At 40.6% G+C, this 14,746-nt stretch overlaps 1 protein-coding gene across 30 annotated transcripts in view; it reads right to left on the minus strand.

The window, feature by feature from the left end:
- Positions 1 to 14,746, minus strand: part of SLC10A7 (solute carrier family 10 member 7) — a 302,433-nt gene that overhangs the window by 238,584 nt on the left and 49,103 nt on the right. For 2 of the 30 annotated variants that reach the window (XM_044930498.2, XM_044930492.2), the window contains one exon: positions 8,603 to 8,910. The exons of 24 other annotated variants lie outside the window; for them this stretch is intronic. In XM_044930498.2, the coding sequence (XP_044786433.1) occupies positions 8,897 to 8,910 (14 nt within the window). In that variant the 3' untranslated portion in view covers positions 8,603 to 8,896. Of the gene's footprint in view, positions 1 to 4,686; positions 6,250 to 8,602; positions 8,911 to 12,525; positions 13,617 to 14,746 lie in introns of those variants that run through there. 4 more of the 30 variants (XM_044930495.2, XM_044930489.2, XM_044930485.2 and 1 more) reach the window with 4 other exon arrangements.

Here is a 14,746-nt window from a genome sequence, read left to right on the forward strand (position 1 = left end):
TCAAATAAAAGATGGGAAAAAAAAAAAAAAGCCTAACTTTTTTCCCTTCTTCTGTGAATAAATCGTGAGCTGTTTAATGGCCTCTAAACAATACACTGCGATATATTGTATGTTGACAGGAGTGTAAATACAAAATACTAAACTCAATAATAAATATTAATGCTTATACATGTGTTAAACAGCAAAATTACACACATCCCCTCCTTGATCTTATGGGGATTCCAGAGGTTCTTTATTCTTCATAAATTCTTATATTTTGACAAAATGTAATGTATCTTCCAAGTCATTAAGTACAGAAACTTGATATTTGATTAAAAAACAATAAACAACAGCCATGTGGTGACAGAATAAATGGCAGCCTGGACTTTACCATTTTAATTCCTTTAAGGGGTATGTTTCTATTTCAGCATAAACAAAAGAAAAGCACTGATAGAAAATAGAAATTAGCTAGTCCATCAGTAGGAACTTGATTTTAACTTAAACAGCAAATTACACAGCTAGAATAATTCAGCCTCTAAAGAACGGTAGAGAAGGAACAGAATTGTGGTATCATTTCTAACATCAGGAATTCAATTTTGGATGAGGTTAAGAAGGGAAAAAAAAAAAATCTAAACATAAACAAAGAAAAGTGCCATTTCAAATCATTAAGTAGGAGCAAACAGAAATAGAAAACAATGCAAAAGAAACCATATTTATTTTGAAGTATGATACACCAAAGCTTAAAACCTGCTCCCTCTGCCCCCTGCAGCCCTTGCTTTAGACGGTGTATTCCTCTATTTGAAATACACCACATCTTCATTTTTATTCTACTAGAGTAGTCCCTTCCCACCAGGGAATTATGGAGAAAGGGCCCTCTTCTCCCCATGTAAAACTACCTGCTTTTAAGGACTTTACCCAGTTCAATTCGGTAGTGTAGATGTGGCTTCAGAGATGGTTTGTAGCTAGTATATTCTGACATTTCTGCCAAGGATAAGATTAAGTATGAAATATCGAAATTACACGTTAAAATAGATGCCATTTTACTTTGTTTCTTCCTGAATAGCCCTTCAGCTGTTGAGGCACATACATTTTTCCCCAGGCAAAATCCCCAGGCTAAAATAACTAAGCCTCATATCTTCAGGAAACCCAGCTTCCCAAACATTATTCTGAGGTATCTGATTATCCATGGGCTCTAGTTTCATTTCGTAGTGAATCATGTAAATCTTACTTGAAAGAGGAAAAATACTCCACATGAAACATTCCTTTTCAGTCAACTGCTCATAATAGTTACAATCAATGACAATACTTAATTTTCTACAATTTCTAAAAAAATGTTTTTCATTTTAGTAATAGGGTTAGGCATTACAAGGATCCAAGAACTGATCATTTTGTATTCAAAACATAACTTTCCTTCCAAGATTGCCATCTCCAGCAGCACGCTACCCTACACTTGCCACTGGGGAGAGGACTTTATCATTTGCTAAGATCTAATCCTATCACTTTGCAACCTCTGAGCTGCAGGCAATTTTAAGTCAAAGACCACCATTTTAAACAGTAAATAGAACCTACTTCCTAGGAGGCACAGTGGTCAAGAATCTACCTGCCAACGCAGGAGATGCAAGAGACTTGGGTTCAATCCCTGGGTTGGGAAGATCCCCTGGAGTAGGAAGTGGTAACCCACTTCTGTGTTCTTCCCTGGAAATTTCCAAGGACAGAGGAGCCCGGCAGGCTACAGTTCATGGAGTGGCAGAGTCAGACACCACTCTTTGAGCACACACACGCATGTGCTGTATAGCACAGGGAACTCTATGCTCAGTGCTCGGTGGTGACCTGAATGGCAAAGAAATCCAAAAAGAGGGGATACCTGTATAGGACAGCTGCCTCACTGTGGTCTACAGTAGAAACTAACAACATTGTAAAGCAACTACACTCCAAGAAAAATTGTAAAATGAGTAAGTAAAAAATAAACAGTAAACAGATGTTCTAAGGCTATTACTCCAAACCTCATTCGAGGATAAATATAACTTTAAAACTAAAGAAATTTAGCATCAGACCATCCTAGATTAAAAAGAAAAGCTTAAGATTCTACCCTTAACCTCAAAACTTTTAAAATTAAGAGAAATTAAAATGCAATTGGGTCATCACATTCTAAAAAAGGCAACTTGATTATACCACAAGCAATTTTATTTAGCACATTATCCCATCACAAAAAGCTTATGGATTACTCCCTCCATGGCCACTCAAGTACTAAATCATTATGCATTGTTATTCAAAGAATTTTTAAAAGAGGTCTTTATTACCTGCTCTTACAACTTAGTTCTTATTTCAAATCAGAACCTGGCCTAGAAAGCTACAGCCAGATGTTGAAACAGAGTTAAGAACTCAAAGATGAAGAAAAAGAGAAATAAAATATGACAGAGTTTGTTGTTCAGTTGCTCAGTCCGACTCTTTGCGACCCCATGGACTGCAGCACGCCAGGCTTCCCTGTCCTTCACCATCTCCCAGAGCTTGCTTAAATTGAGTCGGTGATGCCATCCAACCATCTCATCCTCTGTCGTCCTCTTCTCCTCCTGCCTTCAATTTTGTCCAGCATCAGGGTCTTTTCAAATGAGTCAGCTCTTCACATCAGGTGGCCAAAGTATTGGAGCTTCAGTTTCAGCATCAATCCTTCCAATGAATATTCAGGATTAATTTCCTTTAGGATGGACTGGTTGGATCTCCTTGCAGTCCAAGGGACTCTCAAGAGTCTTCTCCAACACCATAGTTCAAAAGCGTCAGTTCTTCAGCACTCAGCTTTCTTTATAGTCCAACCCTCACATCCATACAAGACTACTAGAAAAACCAAAGCTTTGACGAGATGGATCTTTGTTGGCAAAGTAATGTCTCTGCTTTTTAATATGCTGTCTAGGTTTGTCATAGCTGTTCTTTCAAGGAGCAAGCAAGCATCTTTTAATTTCATGGCTGCACTTACCATCTGCAGTGATTTTGGAGCCCAAGGAAATAAAGCTAGAGGAGGGTAGAGGAGTAGGTAATATAAAAAGAAATCTATGAATAAGGAAGATAGAGTGAATAGATAAAATGCAGGAACTAGAAAGCCCACACTCTTCACCTCCTTAAATTTGATAATATCTAACTTTTTAAAAACATAATTAAACACATCTCTGTATACAGTATTGTGGGAGAAATGCCTCGTAAAGAGCTGACATGCACAGTAATGATTCATAAGGTATGGGTGATGCGGGGGAAGGACCAGGGCTGGGCAGGGGCAGAGATGAGTCCCAGGAGTCAGTGGAGTGACCCAAGGTGAAGACATTCACAGGTTCATAGCCAGTAGCACTGGGAACTTCCGAAAGCTAAAAAGAGGCATTACTTTTTAGTCCTCTTAGCAAATCCCTATTTTACTTGTGTGTGTGTGTGTGTGTGTGTGTGTGTGTGTGTACATGAGTGTGTGTCTTGGGAGTGAGGGGAAAAAGGGAAACAAGAACAGCTCCCTGAACTACAAAGGGTAGAATGCTACTTCTACCAGTGGACTTCAGTCCTGGAAATATGCCTTTCAGATCAAATCTTTCAAATTGACTACTATCGTGGTACTAAGAGGAGAAGGCAGTGGCACCCACTCCAGCACTCTCGCCTGGAAAACCCCATGGATGGAGGGGCCTGGTGGGCTGCAGTCCATGGGGTCGCGAAGAGCGGGCACAACTGAGCGACTTCACTTTCACTTTTCACTTTCATGCATTGGAGAAGGAACTGGCAACCCACTCCAGTGTTCTTGCCTGGAGAATCCCAGGGACGGGGGAGCCCGGTGGGCTGCCGTCTATGGGGTCGCACAGAGTCGGACACGCCTGAAGCGACTTAGTAGTAGTCGTAGTGGTACTAAGAGGTGCTTTGTTGCTCTGAATACTACTTGCTTAACATTAGCCATTAACCGGGGCTGAAAAATATTTATGAAACAGTGGTCGTAACTGACAGACTGCTGATTATATGTGTGCTCAGTGGTGTCCGACTCTGAGACCTCATGGACTGTAGCCCACCAGGCTCCACGGTTCATGGAAATTTCCAGGCAAGAATACTGGAGTGGGTTGCCATTTCCTTCTGCAGGAGATCTTCCCAACCCAGGGATCAAACCCAGTGAGTGTCCCCCGCCTCTCCTGGCATATCCAAAAAGCCACCAAGTACAGGAAGGATGGCACTTTACAGAAGCGGTGTAAACCATGCCGTGGTTACAATGGTGGAGCTGGGAGGTGTGCCTGGCCAAACAGTGGGGCTGGACGCAGGGCTGATGGCCCACAAAAGAGTGCTGAATTTTTTTCTGCTCCTGCTTCAAAAAGCAGAGAGTGATGCTGAACTGAAGGGACTACAAGTACATTCTCTGATCCCTGAGCACACCAGGTGAACACAGCCCCCAGGATGCATTGCAGGACTTAACAGACAACGCATGCATGAGTGCTGTCTGCCACACTGAGCTGACCCCTCACCGAAACACAGCAGACTGCTGCTAAACCAGAAGAGGAGGTTGCAGAGGAGGGGAAAGATATCCCAGAAGAAACAACTTACGGGCTGGGAATAAATTCAGCATGACATAAATGTGGATAAATAAAAGGAAAAAAAAAGAAATACAGCTAACCAGACACTGTTCTGTGCTTAACTGCTCAATTGTGTCTGCGACCCAGGTAGCTGCCAGGCTGCTCTGTCCATGGGGATTCTCCGGGCAAGAATACTGGAGTGGGTTGCCATGCCCTCCTCCAGGGGGATCTTCCCAATCCAGGGATTGAACCCAGGTCTCCTGCATTGCAGGCAGATTCTTTACCGTCTAAGCCACCAGGGAAGCCCAAGAAGACGCTGGTGGTAGAAATGGTGCTCACAGTGGTAGCTAGTAAGAAAAACACAGGTGGAAGGAGAAAAAACGCAGATGGCCCTTTGTCACAGAAGAAACAACAAATTCTCGTCTGGGGGGAAAAATTACAGTTGCCTCTCTAGTTCTTTGTGCAAGAAGCCAATTTTATTCTTGCTTCCATACTTAAATCTACAAACAAAGAGGTCAATCAATTAATCCTGATAAACTGCTCCTAGGGGCTTCCTTTTCCTCATGGAGTTACAAGAAGGCTTGACCACAGCACACAGGAGATGCAATCTCTGTACTATGTTGCAAACACATATTTCCAATTAGGTTTCAGGACATTTTTACAGCTTTTATGCCAAATTTATATTACCCGATGTTAAGAATGTGTGGTAGCACTTAAAGCTGGGCTAATCATGCTCTGGATAACAATGGTTTATGATGATCTCTCAAGGAAAGCAGGAATTAGGCATTTACATGATTTTGTTGTTATCCAATGATATTGAACAGAAACAAACAGGGTGCGGAGCCAACCTAAATCTTTCCTTCTCTCTTTTGATACTCTCATCTTGGGGTTAAAGACATCAGAAGTTATCATTAGGTTTTTCCTCACGCCTTAGAATAAATTCAGCTATATGCTTTAAGAGGCATGGGGATTAAGATTAACTCAAAAGAGCGAATGTACTCATATTGCCCAAATCTGTGTATGTCTAGAGAATACAAAAGTGTACCTATAAAGCAAACAGGTAAAGGATAGCAGGCATTTTAAATTAACATTTCATTATAATACCAGTGTGAAAACAAAGAGGTCAACTATTAATAAGGGACAGGTTTCCCACCACTGGGATTTACTCTAAATTCATTTTAAGACCAGGAAACTGTGATCTAAAATTTTCCACTCTAAAAGGGTTAAAAAGTTGAAATAACAGTACTTTAAAAGTAAGGAACAATTATTTGTACAGAGGATATCATGCAGTTCCAGACTCTTAATTTGTAATTTTAATTTAGAACCATAATGTCCACTTATTTCATGATAAATGATTATACACTGGATAGCGTTATCTATTCTGGAGATTTCAATCAGGCATGTGACTTCCTTTTTACTTCTCCTTTTTGATACATGCACTTTTCAAAAAATCCACAAAAGAAAACATATCAAAAAAGAAATATACTCACTAAAATTTAAGGTTGCTCCAACAAAAGGGTTAATTAGAGAAACAAATTTTCTCAGACTGTTAATAATGGGAACGACACAGTCTATGTGCCCATAAGTAATTCTCAGGTATCTTTGATCTTCAGCCCCACGCGGTTGCTGGTGCCTACCGTAGCCTGGCCTCTGGGACTCTCTCAGAACCAGACATCTGGCTACTTTGTTGTTTTAGACTAATCTCCTCCCAGGAGAGCTCAAGAAATGACACCAGGCAAGGAGGGTCCTGGCAAGGGAAAAAACATTACAGTATTTACAGCGGATTTCTTTTCGAGTGGACGAGAGTATCAAAATCGTCTTCAAATTTCTACAGGGGTCTTGGGAGCACTTCTGTTCTGTGGTTTTCCTCTAGCATCATTTAAATTGGATGTACACATTCTATCTTTAAGGCCCATCAATCATCTTTAAGAACCCACTGAATGTTAATCACAGAATATTACAATGTGCAGGAGAAAGTTGTGAGGAAAAACACAAATCAGATTAATTCTTCACCCATCTGTTAGGGTTGGGTGGTGACTGATAAAGATTTTAATTGTTAGCTGAAGGGTTACACCAAAACTGTGGGATAATGTTTAAGATTTGCAAATACAGTTGCATGCCTCCCATTACGCCAACTCCCTATCATGTTTCTTCTTTCAACTGGGACTTTCTTTTTTTTTAAGATTCTTAGCTATAATACCAGTCTACCAGAAAGGTTTGATTAAAGTGCACTTCTGTAACATGCCTCTGGAAGAAAACAAGAGGGCACAAGAAGTGATACAGCTTAAAAAAAAAAAAAAAAATAGAAGCCAAAAAATTCAGTCAAGGACAAAATGTTATTTTTGAAATAACAAAGATTATCAATATTTTCCCCCCAAGGCAACAAATCATCTTTAACTTCTTAATTCCTTTTACAGATTATTGTTCAATCCCCTGAATCTATACATTCTGAGAAAGAAACAATAATTTACCATTTGTTACACAAACAGAATATAAGCCGATTGGGATAACTGCTCAATCTGTGAACTTGAATATTTTATCCTAAAATCACATTTTATTTATTTGTCATACATCCAAATACTCTATGAAATCAAGTATTACACTATAACATTATATTTATGTTTTTATGTTCTTATATAGAGACATGGGCTTCACTGGTGGCTCAGATAGTAAAGAATCCGCCTGCTATGTGAGAGACCTGGGTTCAATCCCTGGGTTGGGAAGATCCCCTGGAGAAGGGCATGGCAACCCACTCTAATATTGTTGCCTGGAAAATCCCCATGGACAGAGGAGCCTGACAGGCAACATGAGGTCACAAAGAATCGGACACAACTGAGCAACTAAGCACACACATATAGAATCACAAAAAACTCACCAGATTGGCTAAAATACCAATGGATTTATCTCATATCTGTTAAAAAAAAAAAGTCCTTGTTTTATGTTTCAATTATTTTTATAATATTCAAAACGTATAACTGTATAGTGACTTCTATCTTGTACGGTGCTTGATAAGTTCACAACTCTAATTTGTTTTTGTTCTGTTCAGTTGCTAAGTCATGTCCAAATCTTTGGGATACCATGGACTGCAGCATGCCAGACTTCCCTAACCTCCACTATCTCCCAGAGTTTGCTCAAATTCATGTCCATTGAGTCAGTGATGCTATCTAATGTTAACAATTCTAATACTCTATTTTAATCTAACATTATCTACTTGGTAAACATTCATTATAAGTACCACTAGAGACAAAAATTCTCAGAAGATGAACGTGAGAAATATAATTTAAGCAATAACAATTCATTGATTATCAAGTAAAGCAAAATAATCATGTTAGTGTGGAATAGGTCACTCCCAGAAAGACAAATATTGAATGATTCCACTTGATTAGGTTTCTTGGGGCTTCCCTGGTGGCTCAGCTGCTAAAGAATCTGCCTACCAATGCAGGATATGCAAGAGACACAAGTTTGATCTCCGGGTCGGAAAAATCTCCCAAAGAAGGAAATGGCAACCCACTAATGGGTTAAACCCACTAATGGCAACCCGGGTCTAATGTAAAGAGACAAAATAAGAAAGTCAGTTGCCAGGGGCTTAGGAAAGGGAGAAATGGGAAATTATTGTCTAACAGATATAGAGGAAGATGAAAAAGGGGAAGATGAAAAAGTTCTAGAGACAGACAGTGGTAATGATTATACAACAATGTGATTAACATCAATGAACTGTAGACTTAAAAATAATTAAAATGGTAAATTTTATGTTTTATATATATATGTATATCTTACCATGATTTTTAAAATAATTATGTTAGATATATAATAATATGAAAACTCAAAGAAAATGAAAATTTGGAGATCTTTTATTTCGAATGTCTTTCCTTGACCAAAGATACATAAGGTTCATGAGAAGCATCTGCATTCACATTTGAATGTGTATCACTGCTGCTGCTGCTGCTGCTGCTGCTGCTAAGTCGCTTCAGTCATGTCCGACTCTGTGCGATCCCATAGACGGCAGCCCACCAGGCTCCCCCGTCCCTGGGATTCTCCAGGCAAGAACACTGGAGTGGGTTGCCATTTCCTTCTCCAATGCATGAAAGTGGAAAGTGAAAGTGAAGTCGCTCAGTCCTGCCCGACTCTTAGCGACCCCATGGACTGCAGCCCATCAGGCTCCTCCATCCATGGGATTTTCCAGGCAAGAGTACTGGAGTGGGGTGCCATTGCCTTCTCCAAGAGAGGGGCTAGAAGAGATGAAAACCAAGGAAAGGGGGGGCAACTATAGAGATTAACAACTGTATGCTTGTATGTGCTCAGTTGTATCCCGATTCTTTGTGATCCCATGGACTGCAGCCTGCCAGGCTCCTCTGTCCATAGAATTTCTCAGGCAAGAAAACTGGAGTGGGTTGTCATATCACTACCACTTGAGAAATGAAAAAAAAAAAAAAAAAAAAAAAGAAAATCAAATCAGTTCCAGAACACATTAGAAAAATGGATTTAAAAAAAATTTTCCAAAATTCCCCCTAGATGTCTAGTTTTGTACCTTGCATTAGGAATACTGCTGCTAAGTAACAAAACTGTTTCTCAATATTAAATCCACATTTCCAGAATAAAAGGTAGAAGATTCAAGACAATCAGTGAGATGTTTTTTACAATACTGCACACTATTAAGATATAATGGACCCAGGAAGTAATTCAGCTTTCTAAGTGTCTTCTAAATATCATATTATTTTTCATTCTATTCATTATAATTCCAGCGTTAAGCTTACTTTATTCTATTCCATTATCTGAAAATTATACACATATATTTCATACTAATTGTGATTAAGTTTAACTGCATACACATACAGAAAAAGAAACTCCAAATGACCAGTGGCTTATCCAAGAGAGGTATTCCTTTTTTCATGTGAAGGACATCCCGAGGTAGGCAATCCAGGGCTGGCATGGCAGCTCCATTGTCAAAAGGACCCAAGTCCTATTCTTGCTACTCAGCTATCGTGAGGTCTAATCATTAGCATGGCATAAGATTTCTCCTCAAGCTCTAGGCATCAAATTAACATGCCAGTAAGCAGAGAGGAAGGAAAAATGAACTTTTAAAGAGATGTCTTGGGGACTTCCCTGGTAGCCCAGTGGTTAAGAATCCACCTTCCAATGCAAGGGATGTAGGTTCAATTCCGAGTCAGGGAATTAAGATCCCACATGTCATGGGGCAACTAAGCCCGTGTACCACAACTAAGACCCAACACAGACAAATAAATAAATAAAATTTTAATAACATAACAAATAATGAGATGTCTTGAATGTGATATACAGTGCTTCCATTTATATTTCACTGGCCAGAATTTAATTACATGGCCACTAGAACACCAGAAAGTCTGGTAAATACAGTATTTAGGTGGCAATGAATAACTAGGATATTCAGTTAAATACACCTATCATTGTAGGTAAATAAGTCCAAAACAAAGAAGGGAAAATTCATTAACTATTACCTGTATCTGATTAGTATAATTCATATAAAAGAATAAGAATTATCAATAAATCACCATGATGAAATCAGAAATTAGGTTTCAATTTGAGAAAAATAATATCCAGTTAAAGATACAGGGAATCAATTCATTTCCTTGCAACACAGTGAATTTCATTTATTTCCTGAAGTATGAATTGAGTCTTTACTAAATTAATCAAGCAGATTCTCCCAATGAGTTAATATTGCATATGGGCTAAGATTGAGTCAGTGTAGAGACTAAGGCATAATTTTAGGTCTGAAAAGGAGTACGTCAAGGCTATATATTGTTACCCTGTTTATTTAACTTACATGGAGAGTACATCATGAGAAACGCTGGGCTGGATGAAGCACAAGCTGGAATCAAGATAGCTGGGAAAAATATCAATAACCTCAGATATGCAGATGACATCACACTTATGGCAGAAATCATAGAAGAACTAAAGAGCCTCTTGATGAAAGTGAAAGAGGAGACTGAAAAAGTTGGCTTTAAACTCAACATTCAGAAAACTAAGATCATGGCATCTGGTCCCATGACTTCATGGCAAATAGATGGGGAAACAGTAGAAACAGTGACAGACTTTATTTTTTTGAGCGCCAAAATCACCACAGGTGGTGACTGCAGCCATGAAATTTAAAGACGCTTGCTTCTCGGAAGGAAAGTTATGACCAACCTAGACAGTATATTAAAAAGCAGAGACATTACTTTGACAACAGAGACATTACTTTGCCAACAAAGGTCTGTCTAGTCAAAGCTATGGTTTTTCCAGTGGTCAAGCATGGATGTGAGAGCTGGACTATAAAGGAAGCTGAGCGCTGAAGAACAGATGCTTTTGAACTGTGGTGTTGGAGAAGACTCTTGAGAGTCTCTTGGGCTGCAAGGAGATCCAACCATTCCATCCTAAAGGAAATCAGTCCTGAATATTCATTGGAAGGACTGATGCTGAAGCTGCAGCTCCAACACTTTGGCCACCTGATGCGAAGAGCTGACTCATTTGAAAAGACACGGGAAAGATCTTTCTTTCTGATGCTGGGAAAGATCGAGGGCAGGAAGAGAAGGGGCTGACAGAGGATGAGATAGTTGGATGGCATCACCGACTCAATGGACATGGGTTTGGGTGAACTCCAGGAGTTGGTGATGGACAGGGAGGCCTGGAGTGCTGCAGTCCATGGGGTCACAAAGAGTCGGACACGACTGAGCGACTGAACTGAGCTGAAAGACAGTGATTTTCCACACCCCACCTGCATCCCTTGCCAGCATTGAGAGGAAAAAAATGTCAGAAAAGGAGCAAAAGAGTGAAAATCACAATAATCAAACCAGTTCCCTTCCAGGCCCATCTCCCAGATAAAATGGAGAATTACTTGTACAGAATCATGAAGGAGGGGGTTTAAGAAGATTATATGATTTGACTCTGACTGGAGATTTCTGAGAGTTCCAGTCAAACCCCAAATACCTCTCATGTGGCCACTGATCTCCATGACTTCTGCAACATCCATATAAAGCTGCAATGAATCATTGTGAGAAAACGTAGGAAGCAGCAGTTACTTTAAAAAGTAACAGTGTGGAGATTCCTTAAAAAACTGGACATAGAACTGCCATATGACCCAGCAGTCCCACTGCTGGGCATACACACCGAGGAAACCAGAACTTGAAGAGACACGTGTACCCCAATGTTCATCGCAGCACTGTTTATAATAGCCAGGACGTGGAAGCAACCTAGATGTCCATCAGCAGACGAATGGATAAGAAAGCTGTGGTACATATATACAATGGAGTATTACTCAGCCATTTAAAAGAATACATTTGAATCAGTTCTAATGAGGTGGATGAAACTGCAGCCTATTATACAGAGTGAAGTAAGCCAGAAAGAAAAACACCATTACATTATACTAACTAATATATATGGAATTTAGAAAGATGGTAACGATAACCCTGTATGCAAGACAGCAAAAGAGACACAGATGTATAGAACAGTCTTTTGGACTCTGTGGGAGAGGGTGAGGGTGGGATGATTTGGGAGAATGGCATTGAAACATGTATAATATCATACATGAAATGAATCACCAGTTCAGGTTCAATGCATGAGACGGGGTGCTCGGGGCTGGTGCACTGGGATGACCCAGAGGGATGGTATGGGGAGGGAGGTGGGAGAGGGTTCAGGATGGGGAACACGTGTACACCCGTGGCGGATTCATGTCAATGTATGGCAAAACCAATACAATATTGTAAAGTAATTAGCCTCCAAAAATAAAAAAAAGTAAGTGGCTGCCAAGAAAAAAGGCCTGAGGGTACATGACTGGAACAGCAAGCACAACAGGATCACACATTCTAAAGGCAGCTTCCTAATATCTGGGTGCTGAGGGCAGAATGGGCTTCCCAGGTGCTCCTAGTGGTAAAGAATATGCCTGCCAATGCAGGAGACACAAGAGAGGCAGTTTCGATCCTTGGGTCGGGAAGATCCCCTGCAGGAGGAAATGGCAATCCACTCCAGTATTCTTGCCTGGAGAATCCCATGGACAGAGGAACCTGGCGGGCTACAGTCCAGGGGGTCACAAAAAGTCAGATACGACTGGGCAACTGAGCACAGTACAAAGCTCGATTGGACCGGATTGGAGGACAGAATGATTCATAGAGCAGCATGGACCCTGCAAACACCTGCTACACATGTAGCAATCCCATCCTAGGAGATCTTCAGAGGTCGCCGCTGTCGGAGAGACTGACTGACCCTAACAACCTTGGAAGAATATGCAGTGCCAGGAAAATACATGGTGCTGCTGTTTGTGGCTTAGTCCCTAAGGCGTGTCTGACTCTATGTGACCCCATGGACTGTAGCCCCCCAGGCTCCTCTGTCCATGGGATTTCCCAGGCAAGAATACTGGAGTGGGTTGCCATTTCCTCCTCAAGGGGATCTTCCCAACCCAGGGATGAAACCTGCATCTCCTGCATTGGCAGGCGGATTCTTCCCACTGAGCCACCAGGGAAGCATGCCAAGAAAGTAAATACTTTCCTCATTATAAGGCCCAGTTCAGGATTTGGAAACATGAGTGGATGTCCCACTTGGGGCTGAAAAACAGTTATGCCCAGAGCTTCCAGGAGTCCGCACACGGTAAGATGACCATGAGGGCCGTGACAACAACATAGGCACCAGGGGACCAAGCAGGAACCTACTGAAGAGTCAAGCTTGGTGAGGACCTGGTTAGTGGAAGAACGAAAATCCACCAGCAAAGGGAAGGAGAAACGGTGATAAAAGGAAAAGAGGAAAAGGACAGGAAAGAGAAAGGGAGAAGCTCAGATGATAATGCATAGATTTTTAAAATATAAATATAAAAAAAAGAATAAGCTGTAAAAAATCAATAGACCATCATAATATCCTCTCTTCCCAGCTTTTTATTATTATTGTTATTTTGGTTGTGCTGGGTTGCTTTCTATTACTGCAGAGCCCAGGCTCAGCAGCTGTGGCACGATGGCTTAGCTGCCCGGTAGCATGTGGGACCTTAGTTCTCTGACCAAGGATTGAACCCAGGTCACCTCCTGGACTGGAAGGCAGATTCTTAACCACTGGATCACCAGGGAATTCCCTCTTCATAGTCCACATGAGGCAAAAAAATATGTGAAGCAATTGAGGCTATAAGAGAGATAATAAACAAATACTAAATGTTTCTTCAGGTGCCATGATAAAACTAGTTTTCTCAACCAAGGTAGAAAAATTACACATTTAACTTCTAACCCCTAAAGTAATAACATAGCATTCAATAAGACAATTCAATACTCAACTAGGAACTATGGGCCTTTCAAATAAACTGTCGAGAGAGCAATGATTAATTTATAAACAATTAACTATATCCAATAGACTTTCCAATCAACAACATTTTTAAAAGCCAGTCACCTATAGCAGTAACATAATTATATAATGTCTTGTAACCTGCAAAGCATGTGCACGTTAATTTAATCACTTATCTAGCTAACACTAAACAACATGTATCTATTGCCAGGAGATATTTTATGTAACTTAATCTATGGTGTGGACTTAAGGGGGAAAAGTAGATATGTACTTACAGGATTTCTAACACTGAAATTAATTTTTTTCTATTTAAATACACAGCATTTAAAGAAAAAGCATATACATGGTCTGTTACAGTTTCAGATACTGGAATAACATTTGCTAGAAAGGGATGGATTTGCTGCTGTGTTTCCAGGTGGGATTGGCTTCCTGGTGGTACAGTTTGGGTCTGTGATACCAAAACAACTTCAAGACAAAAGGTCTCTTGTGTTTGAGCTGTAGAGGGCAAGTTCAGCTTTGCTTTTCACATTTTCATCCTGCAGGGAATGGAAGCCACTGAGATGGACGTGAAGGAGCTCTAGGACTAAGGCAGTGGTGAGCTTTTCTTGTAACTCTACAGTGGCCATGATGCAGGGCAGCACATGGGCTTGGCCCCCTTGTGCCACTGACCCACCCACATCACCCAAGCATTTGGTTATTCCATTCAGATTTGGTATCTATGTGGCACAGCAAAGCAGTAATTCTGCCACCAACTCACTACATACAAAGGAAGCAATATTTGCAGACAAATTGTCAGCTACAATCCAATTGCTTCCTTGGTCAGTCTACCCTCTGGCTCCAATGTTCAGGTAAGTATGTTGCATTGATCAGGCCACTGCTCAGCAGATAAAGAATCAGCCTGCAATGCAAGAGATAGGAGACGCTGGTTCAATCCCTGGGTCGGGCAGATCCCCTGAAGGAGGAAAATGGAAACC

This window comes from Bubalus bubalis, chromosome 17 (assembly GCF_019923935.1).
Source record: "Bubalus bubalis isolate 160015118507 breed Murrah chromosome 17, NDDB_SH_1, whole genome shotgun sequence".
Lineage (NCBI taxonomy): Eukaryota > Metazoa > Chordata > Mammalia > Artiodactyla > Bovidae > Bubalus > Bubalus bubalis.